Source organism: Peromyscus leucopus, chromosome 7, assembly GCF_004664715.2.
Source record: "Peromyscus leucopus breed LL Stock chromosome 7, UCI_PerLeu_2.1, whole genome shotgun sequence".
Taxonomy (NCBI): Eukaryota; Metazoa; Chordata; class Mammalia; order Rodentia; family Cricetidae; genus Peromyscus; species Peromyscus leucopus.
In genome coordinates this window covers 64,729,892-64,754,178 of record NC_051069.1, presented here as the reverse complement: position 1 = coordinate 64,754,178, position 24,287 = coordinate 64,729,892, and the positions used below count along the sequence as shown (strand labels likewise).

Genomic DNA, 24,287 nt, shown 5'->3' with positions numbered 1-24,287 from the left:
AGATTTCAGACATCGTCCATCTATAAGTTCCGTTCATCTTTAATATGCAACTGTTAACAGAAAGGCCGTTGTGTCAAATCTCTAGACCTTCTTGGACTCTGGTGACTTGAATGAGAATGGACCCATTGGCTTATATATTTGAATAACTGATCCCCAGTTGGCCAAACTGTTTGAGAAGGATTAGGAGGTATGGCCTTGTTGGGGGAGGCATGTTATTGGAAGTAAGCTTTGAGGTGTCAAAAGCCCAAACCCTTCCCAGTTTGCTGTCTCTCTGACTCATAAATGTTGTCTCAAGATGAAAGCTCTCAGCTATTGCTCCAGCATCATGCCTGACTGTCTGCTGCATGTTCCCAGCCATGGTGGTCAGGCACTCTGACCCTGAAAACTGTATGTCCCAAATAAAGTCTTCCCTATAAGTTGCCTTGGTCATGGTGTCTTAACACAGCAATAGAAAATTACTAAGACAAACTCTCAGTGGGCTCAGGCTTGAGTAACAGGGAAAGGGATCATAAATTCAATTAATCTGGCTAGAGGTGAAGTACTAGCATACTCCCAGTAACTATAACAGCTAGGACATGACACTACTATGACGAGAAAAATGCCAATTTATACCCATTTTGTCAGGGTAGAATGAAATATGAACTGAATGATAGAGAAGTGAGAAGATAAATTCAACTTAAAAGCAATACAAGACAACCACAAACATGGCTGAGTATTGACAACCCATTGCATCTTTACTCATAAAGAAATTGGAAAATATTTTAAAAAATAATTAGAATCTGCTTTGATTTTAGCCAATCGTATTAAGAAGGTAGGATTTCTGTGGCATTCTCTACTTTGTTTTTTTGGCTTATTCAGTTATTTTATGTTTGCTTATTTGCTTGTATTGACTTTTTGGAGACAGGGTCTAGGCTGCCTAGAACTTACTATGAACCCATACAGGCCTTGAATTCATAGCAATCCTCTGGCATTAGACTACTGAATGCTGGAATTGCCGCTGTAAGTCATGATCCCTGGCTCTCCTTTAATTTTTCGTTTAATGAGTATCTTACTAAGTTTTCCAAGCTCACCTTGAATTTATACAGCCCAGGCTAGCCTTGAAGTTACTATCCTCCTGCACCAGCCTTCCAAGTGCTGGGATTATAGACATGAACCACCACACCCAGTTAGAGGATTCTCATTTTAAAGTAGCATATTTAAATCCAGATTCTCTAGGTTTTAAACCTTTTTTTAAATAAAGGGTATTGTTGATCTTCACAAAAAATCATGCTTATGAATTTACAGTGCAATTTCCCACATATTGATGTTTATTTAGCTTTATTTTCTTTTTGGTAAATATAGGTTTTACTCTATATCTACTGATTTGATTTTGAAATTGTAACTAAATCATTCTGCTAAAGTGAATCTGGAATGTACGTAGCCACTGGCTAATAAGGGTAGCCAGTTTTCATGACAGGTGAAGTAGTAGTCACCCATTGATTGTAAGCTATAATTAAGTAAATATAATTACTTTCAAAAATTATTTCAGAACATTTATTATATTATAAATACAATAAATTTCATTTTTGACCTTGCAGCCTATATACCTGCTGAACTTATGTATTAGCCCATATTTTTTTTAATCCTTATGATATTCCTATATGCAAATTCTATTTGGATAACTTTTACTTCCTTTTTGCCTAACTACTCTTGATAAGACCCATGTTATAATGTTTAGTAAAATAGTATGCTAACAAATCCCTATCTTGTTCCTATTCTTTTTTTATTTTAGCTTAGGTTCATCTTTACCTTGCTGTGTAACCTAGGGTGGCTTTGAACTTCTGATTCTTTTGATTATACCCCTGAGTTCTAGGACTTCAGACCTGCACCACCACATTGAGCTTATGCAGTGCTAATGACAGAACCCAGGCCTCTGTGCATTCTAGGCAAACTCTCTTCTGACTGAACTACATCTCTGGTCCCCTATGTCATCTCTAATTTCAGTGAAATCAGTTTTCAACATTAAATTGTAACGCTAATATCAAATTTTATTTAGATTCTGAACAAATTTTGCATTTGGGAATCCTGTATATATAGTTCATAAGAAATGGTTGTGGATTGGCTGCAAGAACTATAATTAGTTAACCTATATAGATGACTGAATGCCAGGAGAATCCATATTAATACTGCATATTATAACAGCTGGGTGCATGTCACTGCTCTAGTCACGATAAAAGCTTGCTATTTTTTTAGTGAGTGTTATGCTTCTGTTTCAAGGAAACAAATGGTTTTCTATTTCATATGTTGATACTTTAGTGTAAATATGCTGCCACCCATTGAGGCTGTTTAAGGCAGGCTCTGAAATCCATTAGTGGGTTATAAATATCAATTTTTTTCATCTTGCATCGTCTTACTTATTCTAGCTGCCAATGTAAGCCACTCATTTCTATGATAGTTTATAACATAATGATTTTCCTTTCTGAATTTATTGTTTAGAAAAAATGGATGTCAAAACTGCCCATTTGCAATAAAATAATTAGAAACTCATTATATAATGTCAATCAGAATAGAGATATCCCTGACTGTAGGCATTTAGGCTACATTGATTAATGACAAAATATATTTGCTTAAATATATGTACTTTTACAAATAGATGAGACACATAAACTGTGGGGCTACTAAAATAAATAGAAAAGATGAGGCAAATTTGGTGATATTGCTATACTAACCCATTGTGTTGTAACATTTTATTCTATTCAAGAAATACAGTATGATCATTTTTATAATCCATTGTTGTATTATATTATCTCAACTTTGTGCTGAAATCCAGTTCACCAAAGAGTGGATGTCTCTCTTTGAACCTGTGTGGCACACTCAATATACAGATGGATCTCTCTGAATATGTAATGAATGGCACACTCAACATGCAGAAAAATGACAGGACTGAGTCTCTTTATCCTTTACTAGCTTTCCTTCTTGCTTCAAGAATAAGGTTGTCATTAAAGAAATACATGATGGGAAATGATAGAAAAAAAGGAAGTATCGTTGCTGTCCCTAGGATAATCCACATTGCGGATCAAGGTCTAAGATTGTGGCAGTTCAAATAAAAATGTTCCCCTGTAGGCCTTTAGGGATGTGTGGCCTTGTTGAAGAAAGTATTTCACTAGGGCATGAGCTTTGAGATCTCAGAAGCTCAAGCCTGGTCAGTGTGTCACTAGATCCAGATGTATAACTCTCAGCTACCTCCTCAGCACCATGTCTGCCTGTATGCCATCATGCTTCCTGCCATGATGAAAATGGACTAAACTTCTGAACTGTAATCCTGCCTCAATTAAATCTTTTCCTTTATAAAAGTTGTCCTGGTCATAGTATCTCTTCACAGCAGTAAGACCCGAACTAAGACAAAGATGACATTTCTCTATAATAAAATGAAGGATGTGACCTTCCACAGCCAAGTTCTCCAAGCTGATGGGTTAACCAGAAGTACTCAGAGAGCCTTGTTTAATATTCTACAAAGACTTGTCTGGGGTGTACAAGCAGTTCATTCTATGTTGTTTATTATCAATCTCTATTTGAGTTGAAAGGCTGATGCAGTTTGAAAACATGTTATTCCCATTCAAAATATTTGTATAACTAGCCATTAGATCTTGTTTTTCTTAAAATTGGGGAATATATGTATCTATAGACTAGCATTTATCATTTGGACAGACAATAAGCCAGTATTTAATCTGATAAGTGATATCATGGTAAAGAAAACATTATAGTTACTTTTAAATGTTCCCTGGCAGATCCAAAATAATCTGCATAAAATACATACTGAATTAAAATATGATTATCATTTTAAATTATTTAAATCATTAAAATATGATGATTATTGCAATAGCATAACCTGAAATACAGTAAATAATGTAGTTTAAGCATTGATTAGAGCATTATTTTAAGACACAATCCTAAATACTCAAATTCTTAGTAAAAGTAGAAAACAAGATTTCTTACCAAATTTGCGATGATATAATGGTAGCCTTTGACATGCTTCCCAACACTCACAATCTATTAATACAAGAAATGACAGAAAATTTAACTTTATTAAAACATTACTTAAAACATTAAAAGAGTATATGAAGTTGGGGGAAAGGGGTGATGGCAATATAAGAGGAATTGGAGGGGAGGGAGTGGAAGTGCAAATTTGATGTAAACACATTCTAGTCATGCATGAAGTTCTTAGCAAATACAAATTATCCAGGGCTGGTGAGATGGATCACTGGATAGAGGTGCTTTCTACCAAGCCTGATGTGGAAGGAGAGAGAACAACAGTACACATTGTAATCTGACCTCTACATGTGTACCATGCATGCACAAAATAAAATATTAACTACTGCAGTATAATTTCCTATAGAATGTGATGGGAAAACAATGTCATGCGACTTATACAAGTGGAACACTATAATCAGAAGAACTCATAAACCACATTAAAATACACTGTTAAAGCAAAACTATTATTTAATTTCATTCATACTTTATTAATTACAAATAGTTTTCTCTACCCTTTTGGAAAAGCTATAATATTATAATTTCCCCAGAGAGATTAATAGTGCTAGCAACTGTTCATATGTATTTCTCAAGGGAGTAGAAATATTACTTTCCTGATCTTAAAGTTCCTCTGTCTGGGTGAGCACTGAATTCCATATCAGTCCATCTCATCTCTTACCTCCCTTTACCGTAGTCACCTTTTGTTCTCATTTGTTGAAGATTTTCTTCATGCACAGCTATAAATGTATGATATTTTGCATAGAATTTGTACATTTTAAAATCTGTTCAATGTATCTACCATATAATTTATCCATTATTATTAGCAGAGAAACAAAATAATTCTGGTTCAAAGAATTTACTTTTGAAAAACATAAATATCAGAGAGGTGAAATAAAACAAAGGAATGTCAATGAATGCAATTTTTTTTATTATGTATGGATTGGCATGCAGTGAGAACTGCTAGATCTCCTCTTTTGGTGGCAACAGACAAATTCCAGTGAGCACAAGAGAAAGCTGGTGGAGATAAGATGGAGATAATTACTGGGAAAGCACTGTATTAGTCACGACTAATACAGCACTGGTTTCAGGGTCTTGTACTTAGAAAAATGACTGGAATGCTTCATTTTATATTTCCATTTGTTTTATTTTTAAAAAGTCCATGCATTCTAATAAAATAAACAGATTTCTAAAGAAAAGGATTAAGTGAAGGTTAAAAAAAAAGCCAGTGAATTTAACCCATATCTCTACCCTTAATTTCAACCTCAACTTACTCCACTTCTCTGTTAGGGAATAAATAATATTTAGCCTTTTGACTTATTTAAGGGATGTATTTAGATTCAGTCTGCCCAGAGAAGCATCTGTTATTATTTTATTATTAATTAAATTTATTCATTTATTTTGCATCCTGACCACAGTTCCTCCCCACCCCCCACTCCCCTACTGCTGAATCTTCTACTTTGAACTCTTCAGATGCAATAAAAGTATCAGCACACTATCCAGCATCCTCAAATTACTTTATACAAGAGCTTCAAACTTTTTCTGTCTGGACCCTTTCCCCTGAGGAATTTTCATAGGTCCCCTCTTCATATGTAGGACCATATAGGCATATTTTTAGATAATAAATTAAACATAGGGACTGGGAACATAGTTCAAACTTTTTGACTTTGAGGACGGATCTTCAATTTTGAATGTTTTTCAAGCAATATTCTTTAAGATATCTCCACCAACAAAATAGTATGTATTTGTAGGTGGTCATTTTTACAATTATTTCTCAGATTCTAGATTTTCAAATCACTATGTGTGATACAAATTCAAAATTTAATCTGCATGAAGAAGGGTGTAATAACTCTAAGGAAAGATGGCTCTATTAACATACTAAGCCTAAGCCAAGACAAAATACACTTAATGGATACCCTAAGTAGTTGGCACATACTTTTCTACTCCATTTTGATTGTGTTGTTGAGAGTGTTCTGGCTTTACATAGGATCTGAGCTTGGACTTGTTATCTTTCCTGATCTTAAAGTTCCTCTGTCTGGGTGAGCACTGAATTCCATAGCAGTCCATCCCATCTCTTAGCTCCCTTTATCGTAGTCACCTTTTGTTCTCATCTGTTGATTTTCTTCATGCACAGCTATAAATGTATGATATTTTGCATAGAATTTGTACATTTTTAAAATCTGTTCAATGTATCTACCCTATAATTTATCCATCAATTCAAACTTCCTTTGAGAAGCTTGCCACAAAGGTGAAGGAAAAACAATAAGCTGACAGAATTAAAAAGAAAAGCCAGCAAAGAGACATCCTAGTTCGCTTTCTATTCTGTGATAAAGATCATAATCAAAAGCAAGTGTGGTAAAGGATTTATTTGGTTTAGAAGTTACAGTGCATCATCAAGGAAGCCAAAACACGAACTCAAGGCAGGTACCTTGAGATAGAAATGGAAGAAAAGGATGTGCAGGAGCATTGATTACTGGGCTGCTTTCCACGGCTTGCTCAACCGTTTTTTATAAAACTCCAGGCCATCTGGACAGGGATGGCACCACCCCCAGTGGCCTGGACGCTCTCATATCAACCATTAATAAAGAAAATGTTCCACAGATTTTCTACAGGCCAATCTGATGAATTATTTTCTCAACTGGAGGCTCTCTCTTCCCAGATGACTGTAGCTGCATAAAGTTCACAAAAAACTAATCAGCACAGGAGACATTTACTAAGTTGTCATATTGATTGTTTCAAATGGACAATGGCTGGGCGGTGGTGGCACATGCCTTTAATCCCAGCACTTGGGAGGCAGAGGCAGGCGGATCTCTGTGAGTTTGAGGCCAGCGTGGGCTACAGAGTGAGTTCCAGGAAAGGTGCAAAGCTACACAGAGCAACCCTGTCTGGCAAAACCAAAACAACAACAAATCAAAAAACAAAAAATCAAATGGACAATGTCAGACTTGGGGTTTTACCAAAGTAGAGAATATTTTATGTTTAATGATAAGTCTGAGTGATTTCAGCTTGAGTACAAGCCACCTGTGTACTTGACATTGTTGCTTCATGAAAGAAACAGTTTGAGATGGAAACTATAAATCTAGTATACTTCTGCCCTCTTCAAGGGTGGTTGGTCATGTTGTCATAGGAAAGTGATATTAATGTGGAGACTTGGCTGTAAAATATAATTATCAGCTTTCATAATGACAAGCTGGTGTAGTGGTAAAGGAGCTGGACCACCTGAATTGAAAGAGGCAATGTGAATACATAAATAGTAATTATCAAGTGTCTGCTTAGAGTTCTGAAAAACAAGTCAGCAAGGATCTACCAGCTATCTGTCACTGTAAAAGGACTTTGTCTTTTCAATAATACATGCTTAAGAGATACGATGAATTTGAATCATGCAATTGCTTTTTCTTGCTTCTGTTTCAGCAAACAGATACTTCTTTAGAAATATCAATGATACTGGTCAAATAATTCAGTTGCAAAACAAGGAGCATGCATAAATAAGTCAGTGTTATGACGTTTATGTCTGATATTGGTATGATAAATTGTCATTGATATAATTTCTAATCCCTTCTTTCTGGCTTGCAAATTCATCTCTCTATACCTACAGAGTAGTGCAGACTCAGGCCTCATCAGAGAAGTTTGTGCAGGTGGACATCAGTTAATGAAGAAACTTACAACTGGTCAAAGTGTAGAGAATAGGTGTCTGTGGTGTGCTCAACCACAAATAGGACATCTCTATCAAAACTCTCCCCCAAAGGCTAAGAGACCATTTTTAAAGAGGGGGCAAGTAGGTTAGAAGAGCCAGGATTTAGGGAGGCCCAGACTGAAACAGTGTCTTCTGGACATGATAGGACCAACTGTGCTCAAATGAACTCACAGCATCCATGGATTTTGGCACAAAACCTGTACAGGATCAAGCCAGTCAACTTTTTATAATGGAGGAGGTAGCAGCTCACAAGCCCCCACACCAGCTGGCAGTTGATGACTTCCAGAAAAATCACTTCTCTCTAAGGTCTTTTCAGGTGGATGGTTTGCCAGTGGAGGGCACACACTGGATTTAGTGAGTTATTTACAAAAAACAATAAGAAACTCAGGTATTAGGGGAGAGGGATGGATCTGTTGTGGAATATTATTTTATGTAAAGATGTATTACATTTGTTTATGCTGCATTTGTTTAATTCTATGAAGATTTGTTGCTTTTTTATCTTGACAGCCCAAAGCACCCGATTGGTCTAATAAAAATCTGAATGTCCAATAACTAGGCAGAGGAGGGACAGGCAGGGCTGGTGGGCATAAAGAATAAGGAGGGGGAGGAATCTGGACTCTGGAGGAGAACAAGGGAAGAGAGAATGAGGGGAAAAGAGAGGGAGAAGCCCAGGGCTAGAAGCCAAGTAGTCACCAGCCAGCCAGACACAGAGGAAACAAGAAAGTAAGATATACAGAATAAAAGAAAGGTAAAAAATTCCTAGGCAAAATGTAGATAAAGTGAAACAGATTAAAACAAACGCTAAGATAAGGCCAAGCATTCATAACTAATAGCAAGTCTTTGTTTCATGAATAGGGGAGCTGGTTGGTTGCCCAAAAGAAAGCCTGCTACATGGATCCAAGAGGAGTCAGGGGAAGGAGGGTGGGATAATGTGATCAAAATACATTGTATGCTTGACATAATATAACAGTTTAACACACTGCTAAAAATAAGCTAAGGTCATTCTTCCTATACTCTTGGTCTCTACTCACTTATTTCCTTAGCTTTCACAAACTTCCCAAACTTGGTCATTTTAGCATAGTGGCCACATTTTCTCATTTCCCTTCAGAGCCAACTACAATTTTACCAGTAATTCAACTAAATCATTTGAAGTTTATATAAAATGTTATTTCATTGTTGGGGGACTAGCACCTTCCCTGCATTTAGTAACATGTTAATAGCTTTGTGATCATGCATTTTATAATTTGCATATGTATAATCATATTAAATAGAAGTGGGGTTAATTAAAATGTAACATGTACGACCACCGAGTTAATCTCTTTGCTTTTATTTCGATAGGATATTTTTGCATCTGTGCTCATTGGGGCTTTTTAATATTAATACTTCAAGTAGTTAAGTAAAAGAGAATGTAAGTACTTATAAAGTGAATTTATAGGAAGCAAATATGAGAGCAGATATTCAGTCACAACAAATAAGAATTGACCTGAATATCCTCTACCTGAAGGCTAGCTTTTATGGTACCATAAGATTCCATGCAAGATTTCAAAGGAGAGAAGCCACCAGTAGTCCTACCCAGCTATAATGCCTATGAATCAGATCAAGGACCAGCATAGTAAGATAGACCTATGGATGTAGTAGTGGTATACATGTCTTGGTGGTAACAATAGCTCTCTAATTGAACTTAAGACTCACTCAACATGTGGGGTACCATGATTGGTACTGGAAATCCAGCTAAATAAACAGTGCTAGTGAAATCATAGTCATTGGAGGAGAACCTATAAATACTAATTTACTTAACTAGCATAATCCCTAACAATCTAGAAACATTTGTTCTTATAATCACAGATAAGTGTAGTCTTCACCCCTCAACAAGGAAATTTCTCTTTGCAACAAATAGAGACCACCACAGGAAACCACAAACCAATCAAGAGGCAAAGTTTTGGAGCTCAGTCACAATGGGTACATCTACAAAATACTCTCATACCTAAGGCTCAGGTAGCACTGTGCAAGAGGAGGTGGGAAGAAAATTAAGAATTAAAGGATCAGGGAGTTTGGTGTGAGATTGTGTCTCCTAATAACATCAGAAGTTGCAACCATAAAGTCTCACCAGCATGACCACCCAAACATGAGCTGAACATTGTTGTTTATGGACAACAATGAACACGCTAAATTGCTTGGGGGCAAAGTCCATGAGGCTTCAATTCTATAGAAAGAACTATAGGCAACTGAGGAAAGCTGGGAGCAGGAGGAATGGTCTTCTCTGGGGAAGAGCACATCGATTGGTTGTGCAATGCCAAGCAGCAATGCCAAGCAGTCAGCCCTGAAAACATACATTGAAGTGAACTCAACAGGTTATATCTGGGAATGCATATGTATATACAAATATATTCATATGAGAGAGAGAGAGAGAGAGAGAGAGAGAGAGAGAGAGAGAGAGAGAGAGAGAGAGAGAGAGAGAGAGAGAGAGAAAGGACAGACAGACAGGACAGACAGACAGACAGACACACACACACAGAAACAAAACCTATTCAAAAGTTATCTTCTGACTGTGTGTATCATGTCACACATGCAGGCACACACACGTACACACATACATGCACACTCACACACACAGAGGAGAGAGAGATCATTCAGTAGATATTTGTAGAATTAATAAATATCCAGGAAAAGCTATGGGGTTTTACTCTGTTGTTTGGTTATACTTCATGTGTAAATTTATATAGTGCTTCATCACCTAACACATGACCTGAAATTTTTTTATATTAATTTTTATTTAGAAGAAGTAGAGTTTTTTGAGATCATTTCAATTCAGTTTACTTTATGTAAAGTGTGGAAGAGAAAAAATAAGCATTAAGGTATGCATTTCATAAAAAACAAACAAGTGAACAAACAAAGAAACAAAAAACACAACAAAAATATCCTTGAAACATTCCTTAACCATCTTTGAAAGAGTGAAAACACATCTGTGCTATAAAATGGTATAATTTAGCTTGTCTAATCCCTAGTGTCAGAGTCATGTGTCCTGATAAAAGGGTCTCAGGAATGATAGGAATGCAGTTCTAACTGCAAGGGCCTATGGATTTTTCATGGAGGAGAATATCTGAGCAGTATTGAGATCTCAGTATGATTTTCATGAGACTTTTTTTTTCAATTTAGAAAAATTTAAACAATTAACTATTCTTAGTTTTGTTTATGACTGTTTTGGCTATGTGTATGTCCATGTATGATGTCTGTGTCTGCATCCTCACTGAAGCCAGAAGAGGGTATCAGATCCTGTTGTGACATATTATTTTAACTAGGCAAAGATGTGTTACATTTTTATGCTGTATTTGTTTAATTATGTAAAGATGTGTTGTATTTGTTTCCCCTTGCCTGCCTAAGGCACCTGATAGGTCTAATCAAAATCTGAATGGTCAGTAGCTAGGCAGAAGAGGGACAGGCAGGGCTGGTGGGCAGAGAGAATAAATTGGAGGAAAGAGAGAGAAGAGATAGGAGAGAATGAGGGAGACACCTGGGGCTAGCCAGCCAGGCAGCCACCAGCCATCTTGATGGAGTAGGACATACAGAAGGGAAGAAAGGTAAAAAGCCCCGAGGCAAAACATAGATGAAAAGAAACAGGTTAAGTTGTAAGAGCTAGCAAGAAATGAGCATAAGATAAGGACGAGCATTCATTAACTATTATTAAGTCTCCATGTCATGGTTTGGGAACTGGTTGGTGGCCCAGAAGAAAGCCTGCTACAAGATTCCTTGGAGCTGGAGCAATGAACAGCTGTGAGTCACCTTGTGGGTGCTGGGAACTGAACTCTGGTCCTCTGCAAGAGCAGTCAGTGTTCGTAACATCTGATCTGTCTCGCCAGCCCCAGATGAGACAGTTTTCAATATTTAAAATATAGTTAAGATCAAATTCCATGGTTTTCATTTGTTTGTTTTTGGCCACTGGGTTAGACTGGGACATGGGATGGCAGTTAGACAGTTCAATGTTCTCCCATAGAGTATTGTGTTTGGGGTGTTTAAAATAACAAACATGTATAAAAATAATATATAAAGGGCTTCTAGCATAAACATGTATTTTGATATGAAGACAATTTTTCAGTTCTAGCATTACCAAGCTTGTGCTGGGAACTGAACCCAGGTCCTGTGTAAGAACAATGAGTGTTCTTAACTCTGAGCATCTCTCCAGCTTTTTGTTAGTTTCTCTCCTGTTGTTTGTTTAGGTTTTACATGTGTGGATCAACTTGTTCATTGAATTTAGAAAAGCAAAAAAGTGCAATTTATTTGATTGGAGCTGGTTCAACTAAATGGCAATAAGCTCAGTTTAGTGCTTTGTTACATTCCTGGTGCCTTATGTGGCAGAAGAAGTGTTATGTAAATACATAATTTTCCTGTTCCTTCATTTAGAACATGAATCGACAATAGCTTAAACTCATTGTTTTTCACATATTTGTTCTTGTCCAAAAGACAAAATTACAGCAAACTTAAAGCTCTTAATTTGACTTCCACTTAAAATTCTAGAATCAGGCCCTGCGAGGAACTAGAACAGGTTCAAGGGTTTCTGTAAGTTCAACACGGTCAGACAGCATATATGGACCAAAATCCAAAATGATGTACAAGGCAGCTTAACTATGCACAGTTCAGTGCTGTACCCTTGGGGAAGGATCTGCCTGTGACTGGCTAAGGTCAGCTGCTGAGGGAGACTGAGTCTCAGAGATTTGTATCAAGCATAGAGGCATCCTCAAGCCTAGGCTTCCTTTACCATTCTGATATTCATGTTTAGAAATGTTTCAGAGTTAATAGCCAACTGCTGTTTTAAATAGCAAATATATTTATAAGAACTAATTAGTTTATGGCATAAAGTAATTTGGGAAATGAGTGCAGAAAAGACAATGCTGCTTGCATCACCATCACCCATACATATATTTTGAAATGATAACATGTGATCTATTTTCATTAGGCTTTTGCAAACAAAATGTTTAATTTTGACAAGTTAAAATGTCAAAGAAGCAATTATAGACAGCAAACCACCACAAGATATTTTGGTTTTTCTAGAAATTTCAGAACACATTCCTTTAATTTTCATTGTGTAAATCTCCCAAGAGAGGGCTACCTTTTCAAAGACATTCTTTTAATCAATCTTATCTAGTATTTCTTTTTTTTTAACTTTAAAATTTTTATCAAAAGAACTTTTATTGATGTCATAAGCATACATCATTGGGATGCAAATAGTGGTATTCAAGTACATTTATGCTGTGTGTTGATCAGGATATTTAGGGTATCCACAATCACTACCATTCTCATTGTGAGGAGACATTCAAAATCCTCTCCATGGCATGGGGCACAGGGACTGAGAAAGGAGAATAGAAGAATACAAGTGATGTGAAGAGAGAAATGATAAAAGCTAGGGAAATTGGGGAGGGAGCTGTAATTGGGGATAAGTGAGGAGGTCATTAGAGAAGGAGAGGGAGGGAAGAGAAATAAATTACACTAAGGAGATTTGAAAAAGTCTTAAGGAATTATATTATTTTGTATTTAACTTATTTATTCATACATGCATATGTATATGTATATACACATACACACAAACATGCACATATGCACATCTATCTATGTATCTATATATCTATTATCTATTTATATATCAACTATCTATCATCTATAAGATACATATGAAGCTATGCCACTTGAGCTGACAATGTTTTTCTCAAAAGCCATAGAACATTTAATAAAATCCCCACTATCAGTATGAGTTCAAGAGACTCCCCAAACAGTATAGGCTATTGTTGTCTCCTAGCTATTTCAAAATATACAACATTGTCAACTACAGTCACCCTTCCGTGTGACAGAAAGCTAGAATTCATTTCTTCTGTGTGGGTATGATTTGTATCCATCATCAAATCTGCCCCATCTCTCCTTTCACATTCTCTAGTCAATCTCTGGTGGTTACTTTTTTCTGTTGTTTGCTTAATTAATGAACATGGATTTTTGTTGAAACAAGGCATTGCACACATTCTTGGAAGTATTTGGATTATCTCTTCTGTTAGGATGGAATCAGTAGTGAAGTCAAGAGCTAGAGATGTAGCTCAGTGATAATGAGAGCCTGCCAAACACAGTCAAGGAGGGCCTGGGTTCAGTCCACAGCACCATAAAACACAGAATTAAACCAAGAAATGTTACAAGTGATTTTGTTTAGAGCTATAATAGGAAACAATCTTGTTTCCAATCAGACACAGTTTTTCTTGCAGGGAGAAATCATTATTATACAAGCAAGAAGACATCTTCTTACAGAGCAGTGGACCTTGTCATATTTTGTGAGATATCTATCAGAGTCACAAGTTTGATTTTTATTCCTACATAGGTAGCCCTGATAGTAAAGAAATCATCCACAAATTAGCAAAAAGGAATAGGAATGGTAGATGCTCAAGTTTCTATTTCTTTGAAATATTCACAGAAAAAAAGAGGAGAAAGGGGTTAAGGAGGAAAAAGAAGAGGAGGAAAAGAAGGAGGAGGAAGAAGAGGAAGAGGAGAAAGAAGAGGAGGAGGAAGAAGAGGAGGAAGAGGAGCAAGAGGAGGAAGAAGACTAGGACAAAGAGGGGGAGGAGGAAGAAGAGAAAAGGGAGGGAGAGGAAGAGGAGAAGGAGGAAGGAGAGGAGGAAGAGGAGGAAGAAGAGGAGACCAGTCACTTCACAGAGTCATTTAAGGTTTAGAGTTTATCTAAAGTACCCAGGTATGCCAATTTTCTTCTTAGAAACCAGCTAAGCCTCTAAAACAGGTCAGTGGGCTTTGAGCATAGACTTCTCTGCCCCAGCCTGGGTCTTCAAAGCACAGGTGCTAAGTAGAGGGTCTCTCTGAGACTCACTCAGCCTCTGACAGGCACTTGGCAATCCTGGCAGTTGTTAGAATTGGCTGCTCTGCAGTATTCATCTTTTATCATCAAAGTTTTATCTTTTCCTACCCTTTTCAAGTTGAATCAACAGTTATTTATTAGAATCTTTATTCAAAGAATCTCCCTTCTGAAGGAAAGTTGAAAAAAAATCATTTTATGATTGACAGGTAGCATTTATTTAAAACATCTGATGGAAGCATAACAGCACAGAATGTTCTACCTAATCATATTTTATTATTTACAAAGTTTCAGCTGTTCAGGTCAAACAACTCAAAGTCTCACTACAGGGACAGTGGTTGTGGAAGTGGATTGGAGCTGGAGTCACTGCTCTGCTTATGAAAGTCAGGGAGAAGGTTTCCTTGGAATTCCACAAATGGTCATTATGAATTTCATTTACCTAGGTTGCTACTGAGGAGTAAACGTAAGTGATCTGAACACTTAGTTTATAGTTTATCAAAGTAGCAGAGATCCTTTCTTCAGTGAAGTGTTATTATTTTCTTTTTACAAAGGGATAACAAGAGGTAGATATTTTACCAATTTCTCTTATAATACAGTATTGTTTCATATTTTAAAAATTCAAAATATATTTTATGATAAACTTTTCCAGATACTAATCTATATATACATGGAAATGCTAGTATATGAAAACTAATGACATACAATCCAGAGCTTGTGAGTGTTAAGGAGGAATCACAGATATATTTTGGCTTTAAGTTTTATCATTGAAAACGAAAATGAATGAGTTTTGTAAATGAACTCCAAACTGATAAGTTTTCTATTCCAAACCCAACCGTGGAATTCTACAGTTAAAGTATACATAACGAATTAATCAACTCTGAATTACACTATTCCAAATATATTGTGGATAAATATGAGCAAACTTCCACAAAACCACTAGATGGCACACAGGCACTGCGACTTTGGTGGAAGATAATCTCAAAGTCATTATTGTCTCCAGCAAATGCTATCCATACCTGCATAGTGTTTTCCTACTGCTTCACACAATGACGTAGCTCAGTTTTATCTTTTCCTACCCTTTTCAAGTTGAATCAACAGTTATTTATTAGAATCTTTATTCAAAGAATCTATCTCCCTTCTGAAGGAAAGTTGAAAAAAATCATTTTACGATTGACAGGTAGCATTTATTTAAAACATCTGGTGGAAGCATAACAGCACAGAATGTTCTACCTAATCATATTTTATTTCATTGCTTTGTTAATTTATGTCGATAATTTTTATGCAACTAACTCTCAAGGATACAAAAAGGCCCATTAAAATTCTCTAACATTTTTATGACAATCTTCAAAATTCATATTAATGAAGTCCAAGAACTCCTGGTGACTAAGCAAGTGTTCTTCTACAGTTTATAGATTTACAAGGTGTAAAGCAGTACTCCTAACTTTGACTGCACATAAGAACTAAATGGCCTTTGGTAGTAAAGAACTGTCATTTTGCCATGGAAACAAATCATGGGAAATTCCTAATTCTCATACTCTGAACTGGAAGACACATAGAAACAGATTTGGAATGGGTCAACATTTTTATCCAATGTACACCTGAGTAATAATATGAAGCCCAAGACTTACTTGTTCTAAAATGTTCTGAAGCCTCTCTATCTCACAATCTATTACAAACTTCTTCTCTTGTCTTCTGTCAAGCTCTTCTAGCAGTTGCCTGTAGCTGACATCGTTAAAATTTTCCACACATATCGCACTGACATGCCATCCATTCTGTCCTGCTTTTTCCATAATAGCTTGAAGTATTGAATATCCTATTAGGGAGAAAAAACAGTTAATAAAATCATGCTTTTAACTTACGTAAAGACATTCCTTTTGACTTATGTAGAGACTGGATCCACATCAATATTTTTCATGTTTTAAAGGACACTCAGATCATTTAGAATCTTGAAAATATGAGTCAGTATTTAAGAATTTTTTTTTAAAATTTTCTTTACTCAGGACAATGAACTCTCTTAAGCTGGATTGGATGATGCTGCCACAGTACACCTTGTGTAAAACCTCAAAATCCTCCATTGGAGAATATTCCATTGCTCTAGATATGCTTTTAATGAGATAAAGCAGAACCCCATTGTACCACTCCCCATGGTCAATAACAATTTCATGAACCCATTTGTTATTTTACACTCTAAATAGAATTTGTTTTGAACAATGGTTTAAATTTTCCCTATTGAACAGGGTAGTAACACAATTTTTGTTTTAACTAGGGAAGAAAAGGTGTACAAGAAAACATTACTATGGTATTTATTGAAGCTGTATTACTGTCGGTCTCATGTGATGGTTCAGACAAACTATACAGGGATGACATTAGTTACTAAGCTTTCCTTGTCCTGGCAGAAGAAGGGTGTGGTCTGGGTATGAGATGAATTGTCCACAGGTGAGGGGCTGAGAACACAGAGGCATAAGCTCTTAGAGGAGAAGAATGTCCAAAGAAATGTGACCAAAATTTTAAAAGTGCAATAAAAATACACATGTCACACACCTGCCTATAAACATAACAGTTGAGAGGTAGAAGTAGGAACTCAAGGTCAGTTTCCTCTGCATAAGAAGTGTAAGGTCATCCAGGGCTACACAGCACCTTGTCACAATACCCCAAACAAACAATGACTTCCAGAAAGTCTGATGAGGTGGCTCAACAAAAAGGTGCTTGTCACCAAAGTTCAGTTTTTAGGTTACATGGGAGAAGGATAGAATAAAGTCCTCTAAATTGTCCTGTGTCGTTCACAGGCAGGCGGAGACACACAAACATAAAGCAAGTCAACAAGTAAATAGTTAAAAGCCGTCCTGACAGCCGTGCTGGGAACCAGGACAGCTCACCGAATCTTTCTAGATGAGACAAGGAAAGAGCAACACAGAGAAGCAACCATTTGAATTGAGCCCTGAAGATTGAGAAAATGCAAGATTGTTGGCGATGGGGTGCTGGGGTGCTCCTGGGGAAAGGGTGTGCTCTCTGCCCTGTTTTTCACCCAAATATCCCTTCAAGTGGAAGGAGACTGTCAGCCGCAACAGTGTCTTCATGTCTGCATCTTCAGCCCTCAATTTTGAGTTATAACTTAGAGATAAAGAGGAAAAAGATTCTTTGAATTGATTTAAAAGCATGAATAAAATATTCTATCTAGTCTCTTTAAGATTGTTTGACAGCAGCGTGAGCTCAGTCTGTAGTTGTTGCCCCTGGCTTCTCCCTCCATAGGCTTTGGAGTTAGGCTAGAGAGTTGGCAGGACTCAAAGGGAAAATTTAAAGTGAACACACCCTATTTGTAAGATAAGAGAACACTTATTCAGTGTCTGGGTGGCACACAAGTCTCAGATTTAGGAAGTCTCTTTTTAAGGTTCTGTTTCCCTGTCTCTGAGTTCCAAACATTGTGATGTGCAGGCAATGTCAACAGATGGAACTGATGATGAGATCATATCTGAAATATAAATTACCTGATTTCCTGCCAAATGAATACTGTGGCAGTCAGAATTCATTTCTATTTAAATGAAAAGAATCCCCAAAGAAGAAAGAGGGCATGTTAATTACAATATGCTTATTCTGGATATATATTGCTCCATTTAGTCTTTCCTTTTGTAGTTCATACCTGTAATTATCTTTTCATATCTTAGCCTCACATTTCCCTTCTCCCACCAGCCTAAAAACCTAGCAGTCTCTTATTTCCTGTTCAATGAATATGCAATGTGATAGCCCCTTCCTTCCTTCCTTCCTTCCTTCCTTCCTTCCTTCCTTCCTTCCTTCCTTCCTTCCTTCCTTCCTTCCTTCCTTCCTTCTTTCCTTCTTCCTTCCTCCTTCCCTCTCTTCCTTCTTTTCTCTTCTCTTCTCTTCTCTTCTCTTCTCTTCTCTTCTCTTCTCTTCTCTTCTCTTCTCTCTCTCTCTCTCTCTCTCTCTCTCTCTCTCTCTCTCTCTCTCTGGTATATTTTTGTGTGTGTGTGTGTGTATTCACTTTTCACCTTTGCATGAAACTTTGGGAGCTAGAAGTCATTATTAAATATCTGTCTTTATCACTCCCCATCTTATATTTTGAGCCAAGATCTCTCACTCAACCTGGAGTTTGCCATTTCTGCTAGACTGGTTAGGTAGAAAGCACCCTGGGTGGACCCTCTACCCTGGCACTGGGGTCACAGGTGTGCACTGCTATTCCTAGTTTTTATGTGGTGCTAAGGATTTAAACTCCGGTTCTTATGTTTGAAAATTCTTTATCCACTGTGCTATCTTATAGATCCTGGGAGCCTTACATTTCTTAAAGTAATTCATAACTAACTTCTGTCCCTAGGACTTGCTTTCTGTTCATGACTGAAGCAAGGTTCCTTTTATTGATTTTTTTATTGGCACTTACAAATATATTATTTGACTTGAATGAAAACTTTAAGAAATGGCAATAGACAGCTTATTTTGATTTTTCTCTCTTTACTTTTATTTATGACCATATTAATATAATTCTAAAACTTTTGCTTGTTTGAGTGTGTGCTGCCAAATGATAAGCATGGACCACACAGTGGTCACCCACCTGCTCTCTCAGATCACTTCGCAGCTTGGCTCAGCTCTCTATATGCTGCTGTTATTTTTTAGCATTATGTGGCTGTCAGGCCTCATGTGTCCATGTTGCTATTTTTCTTCTGGCATGGCTTTTACAGGACATAGGGAAATATGCATTTTGGTGAAATTTATAATTTAGACAATACCGAAATATTCACACTAACAAAAAACAAAATCAATCTTCAAGTGTAGTGTTTCATTGTTGAATCGTTCAGATTTAGTGAAATAAGTGAAATAAGACAAAACCCTAGAACACAATTCTGGTTAAATGTCAAAGAAAGCTGGCCATTGAAAAGGCCCATTAATCATAGTCAGAAATCAATGGTGTCTTTTTAATGCAGCAGGAAGGACATCACACTTACAGGCTCAGAGCCTCCCTGAAGCTTTCAGTCCTTTTATAAAGCTGTTAATTTGCTTGCTCATTATTTATTGGCTCTTAGAAAGGTGTATCTTTTTTATTTGCCATAGTAGCTGAGAATGCCACTAGGAGAAAGTACTGCATGAGTGTATGGTGATGTAACTTGATTGTTATGTAAACTAGAAATCACAAGTTGGGCTGCACACTGTCTACAATTGTCTGTGAGTTAGCCCTTCAAAGTATTCAAAATATGCAATATAATATTGTTAGTCAAAAGTGAATGCTACTCTTTTGGCTGACTGTGACATAGATAACAAAAAATCATTACTGTAAATAGTATTTTTCATGCCACTTCAACTTGAAAATCTGTCTAATATTTTAATTTCATGTACATTGTTGAAAACTTTCTATGTTCAAGATTTTATAAAGTGTATCAAGATCAACAAAGAGACACATTGTCTCTTTACAATGAATGTGATATCTACAAAACTTATAATTAGGTAAGTGACTGTACATAAAAACATAGCATTTTGTAAATAAATTCAAAGGAATCAAAATATTCAGCACTAAAATAGGGAAACACATCCAGGTATACTCACATTATTAGCTTGCAATAATTAATCTGCCTTTTCATAGTTATTAAAGAACACTGTCAAGCAATATAAAGTATCTAGATCATGTTATCTTATTGTACAATGATTATGTTAAATGGAATGGCAGTCAGGTTAGCAGCTCTATTCTATTACATCCTTGCACACCAAAACATCCTATATCATCCATGGAAAATGGGAATGAGTAGTAGAACCTCAGTGGTGTTCCTTCTTCACCATATGAGTTGGGCTTATTTGTTTTTTTGTTATGTAAGACTTATTTCATGTACCTGTCTGTACACAAATCAGCAGGAGGGTAAACAAGAGAAATTTATGCCAGGGAGGAGATCACTTCAAAAAGGCAGGAGCTATCTGGATGCTATAAAACATTTCATCTAGATGAAGACCAGAAAGTACTACTGTGTTTTCAATAACATAGTTATGAACGAGCAGCACAGTGTTTGATCCATAAATCATGTTTCAGAGGACTAGGGCATTGAGGAGTAAAGGGGAAGGGTGAGAATACAGAATTGATCAATGGGTATGATCAGAGTAACAAAGGTGGGGGATGAAGCAAATGTCACATGTTGAATGTGGGGTAGAGAATTGTCTAGGTTATAGAAAGTAGTGTGTGTGTGTGTGTGTGTGTGTCAGACAGAGAGAGATAGAGACAGAGAGACGAGAGATCTGATTCTTCCCCATAAGGTGTTGTCGAGCCTGGAGAGGAGTGATGAAGCCTGGCAGCCACTTGCCCCCACTCAAAGTCATCTTCATTGTTTTATAAACTCTATGCAGAGATCTGCTTTCTGGTCTGGCACATGGGTTTGAGGAAAAGCGTTCTATATGCTGTAGATTGGGCTGAGCCAAAGACATGAGGATGATTCTAAAATCCTTGCTGCTTTTAAATGTGACCATGCTGGAAGCACAATGTGGATTTAGCAACTATTTAGTTTGGACACTTGCCAAAGCAGTTTAGTACTGAAATAACATGTGTGAAGGTTGGAGTCCTGACCCCAAAATTTCAGCACATAGAAGTGAAGCCCGACCTGTCAGCCTGGGCAAACTTCCCGCTGTGTTCACTTGTGCTCAGGAAGCACGGATCGAAATAAACGCTGATTTCCTTTCCTGTGTAGGTTGAAGGTGTCCATGTAAATCTGGGATAAGAGAAAAGGGCTGACTTTTCTACCAGCGTGCAAGAGTTCAAAATCTACTTTCAAAGTTGAACTGAATGCTACTTTTAAATACAGTTTGAGGCTCCTAAAATATCTTGCCTTTCCTGATGGTAATGTTTCTCTCTCCCCTGTACTGCAGTGCTCATTCACAGTTCAGATGACACTGACAGAGGACCGGAGAACATTAGGTCTGTAAAGCACTGCGGCAAAGTCTGTGGTTTTGGTATAAGCAGTGGAATTTTAACCTGGGATAAAGATAATCAGAATAAATATTATTATCTTATCTTGTTCCATCTGGAGATACTGCTGTGACTAAGTGTCTGCCAATAGTATGTGAGGAAGCTTAAGAGTACTTTCCTGGTTTATGGTCCTGTCATCTTGTAGCTGAATGTGAATCCCATCCTTGGCCACAAGGTCTCAGCTTTAAGTTATAGAATAACACTATTCTGTTTGTTTGTTCTTTGTCATTTTATTACGTATTTAAGAATAGTTTGCCTCTACATTCTGATTCTTGTAATCTTTTAAAAATTTTTTCTTTTACTTTTGAGATTATAATGTAGTTACATAATTTTCCTCTTCCATTTCCTCTCTTCAAACTCCCCCAAAATACCACTCCTTTTTCTCTTTCAGATTCATGGCCTCTTTTTTTTTTTCTACTGATTGCTGTTACATGCTTTAAAAAGCATAAATCTGAGCAGGGTGGTGGTGGCATATGCCTTTAATCCCAGCACTCAGAAGGCAGAACCAGGCAGATCTCTGTGAGTTCCAGGCCAGCCTGGTCTACATGAGCGAGATCCAGGATGGGCACCAAAGCTACACAGATAAACCCTGTCTCAAACCCTCTCCCTCCCCCAACAAAAAAGTGCAAATCTTTCACAATTCAATTCTGATTCATATTTTATATACTGTAAGGGTTTTATGATTTGTTATTCTTTTTAAATACTTATATATTTTAATTAAGATATTATCACATCACTTTCCTTTCCCCTTTCTACAGTACACTTTATAGGAAACTCAGGTTATTGACTTAGTGGCACAGACTTATTCTCAGGGACTGTCTATCTAAACTTTTCAGTGAGAGGAATAAACTTACCTTCTTTAGTCACTGATATGACAGAAGCAGAATCTTCTGTTAGTTGCAGTTGAACATAATATTGATCATGCATTCAAGTATTCTCAACAGTTTTCAAAAGACTGAAGGAACCCAAAAGCTCCTGTAAGGAGTCTACCAGCTATTCCTTTCTATTCCTCTAGGGCTTTTCTGAAACTGGGACAGTAGAGAATTTTATTTCTGTACTTTGAATTGTCGAGTCTATTAATTTATATATTAATTACTAACGTGATGTGTAATTGTCATTATTGTTTGTCAACCTGACATGATTTGAAATCACCATGGACATGAATCTCTGGAAATGTCTGTGAATGAATTTAGGTTAATTGAGATGGGAAGAACCACCTTGAATGTGGGTGGTGTCTTTCTATAGGAAAGAGTCCCAGATTGAGTAAAGAAAAGGTTAGCTGAGCTCCAGTTTTCTTCTTACTGACTATGCATGCAGGAGACCAGTTGCCTCTCATGTTCTCCAGCATGCCTTCCCCTCCATGGACTGGAGTCACTCAAACTGCAGGAGTGAAGTTGGATGGGTAAGGATGTGGGAAGGACCTAGAGGTGATGAGGGAGACGAAACTGTGATCAGAATATACCATATGGAAAAAAAACCAAACTATTTTCAATTTTAAAAAAAGGAAAAAGAAAAAGAGGAAGAGAACATTTTAGATGCCACTAAGAACAATTAAATACAATTAGCTCTTTCTGTAAGTGGTGCTGAGATAATTACTAAGAACAACAATAATAATAAATACCACCTCATCTACCTCATTCTACAACCCATAGCCAGAAAACTTTCTGCAGAAATAGGCTCTCATAGCCCTCTGTATATGTCACATGTCTTACAAAGACATTTTTATCACAGTTTCTAATTAAATATTTGAATGATGATCAGAGGAGAATCTTTGTCCTCCACCAGACTGTAGATTGATGGAGTTTGGAGCTATTCTTGTGCTCAGAATCTAACCAAGTAGATGGTCAGTGATGGAATGCATGAATAAATTAGTGGGCAGTTCATAGAGAGGGATGAGGCTGTCGAGAAACTCAGAAGTAAAATGTGGCATGCTGGGCCATGTCCAGTAGCTTCAAATGCTTCTTTTATTACCAGACACACACACACACACACACACACACACACACACACACACACACACGTTATTCAGAACTCGGTCTTTGCTCCTCAAGGATTTTAAGAAGAAAATGCTCCTTAGGAGTATTACATTTGAAGTTAGGAAATATGATAACTGTAGGTGAGACAGAAACAAAAAGCCACTTAGGAGGCCTTGCCTCAATACCACAGATGACAGGCTGTGGAATCGTTATTTGGCACCATGCAGAAGAGGGAGAATAGATGTTAGTTTATGAAGATGGAGGAATCACCTGGAAATTGATGATATATTAAGGAGAAAGAAGGGGTTTTGCTCATAAACATGGTTTGTTATGGTTTTTCTACTTACTCCACTGCACTTCCGGTCTTCAATGACTTATGTGAAAACCAGTCCTTGCCATCAACAAAGCATGGGATTAAATCAGAGGCATATTGGAGAAATCCATTTTTCTTTCTTGTTGAGTTGTCAGTTAATCTAGAGACAATCTCTCTAGACTTTGACTATTTTCCATCAGCATACTGCTTCTCTTTTCAATTTTGTCTCTGACAGTGTTTTAAATCTAACACTATGGTACTTCTGTCAACACCTTTACAAACTAAAGCTACCTTCTTTCACTAAGTGAAGCATTCTTGTGCTTCTTGGAAGACTACTTTCCTAATAATAATAAATTCCCAATGTTTTATATATATGCATATATGGTTATTATTTTGATCATAAAGTAAGATTTTTATCAGTTTTGTATCACACTATATAAAACTCACAATTCTGATTATATTCTTTCTATTTTTTATACTACACTATCATAAAGCAACAAATCAAATCTACA

The 24,287-nt window shown here is 36.8% G+C and overlaps 1 protein-coding gene across 11 annotated transcripts in view; it reads right to left on the bottom strand.

Moving 5' to 3' along the window:
* Window positions 1-24,287, bottom strand: part of Gria4 (glutamate ionotropic receptor AMPA type subunit 4) — a 397,921-nt gene that overhangs the window by 86,249 nt on the left and 287,385 nt on the right. For all 11 annotated transcript variants that reach the window (XM_037207784.1, XM_037207785.1, XM_037207786.1 and 8 more), the window contains 2 exons: window positions 16,166-16,350; window positions 3,976-4,029 (listed from right to left, as the gene is read on the bottom strand). In XM_037207784.1, coding sequence (XP_037063679.1) covers window positions 3,976-4,029; window positions 16,166-16,350 — 239 coding nt within the window. The remainder of the gene's footprint in view (window positions 1-3,975; window positions 4,030-16,165; window positions 16,351-24,287) is intronic.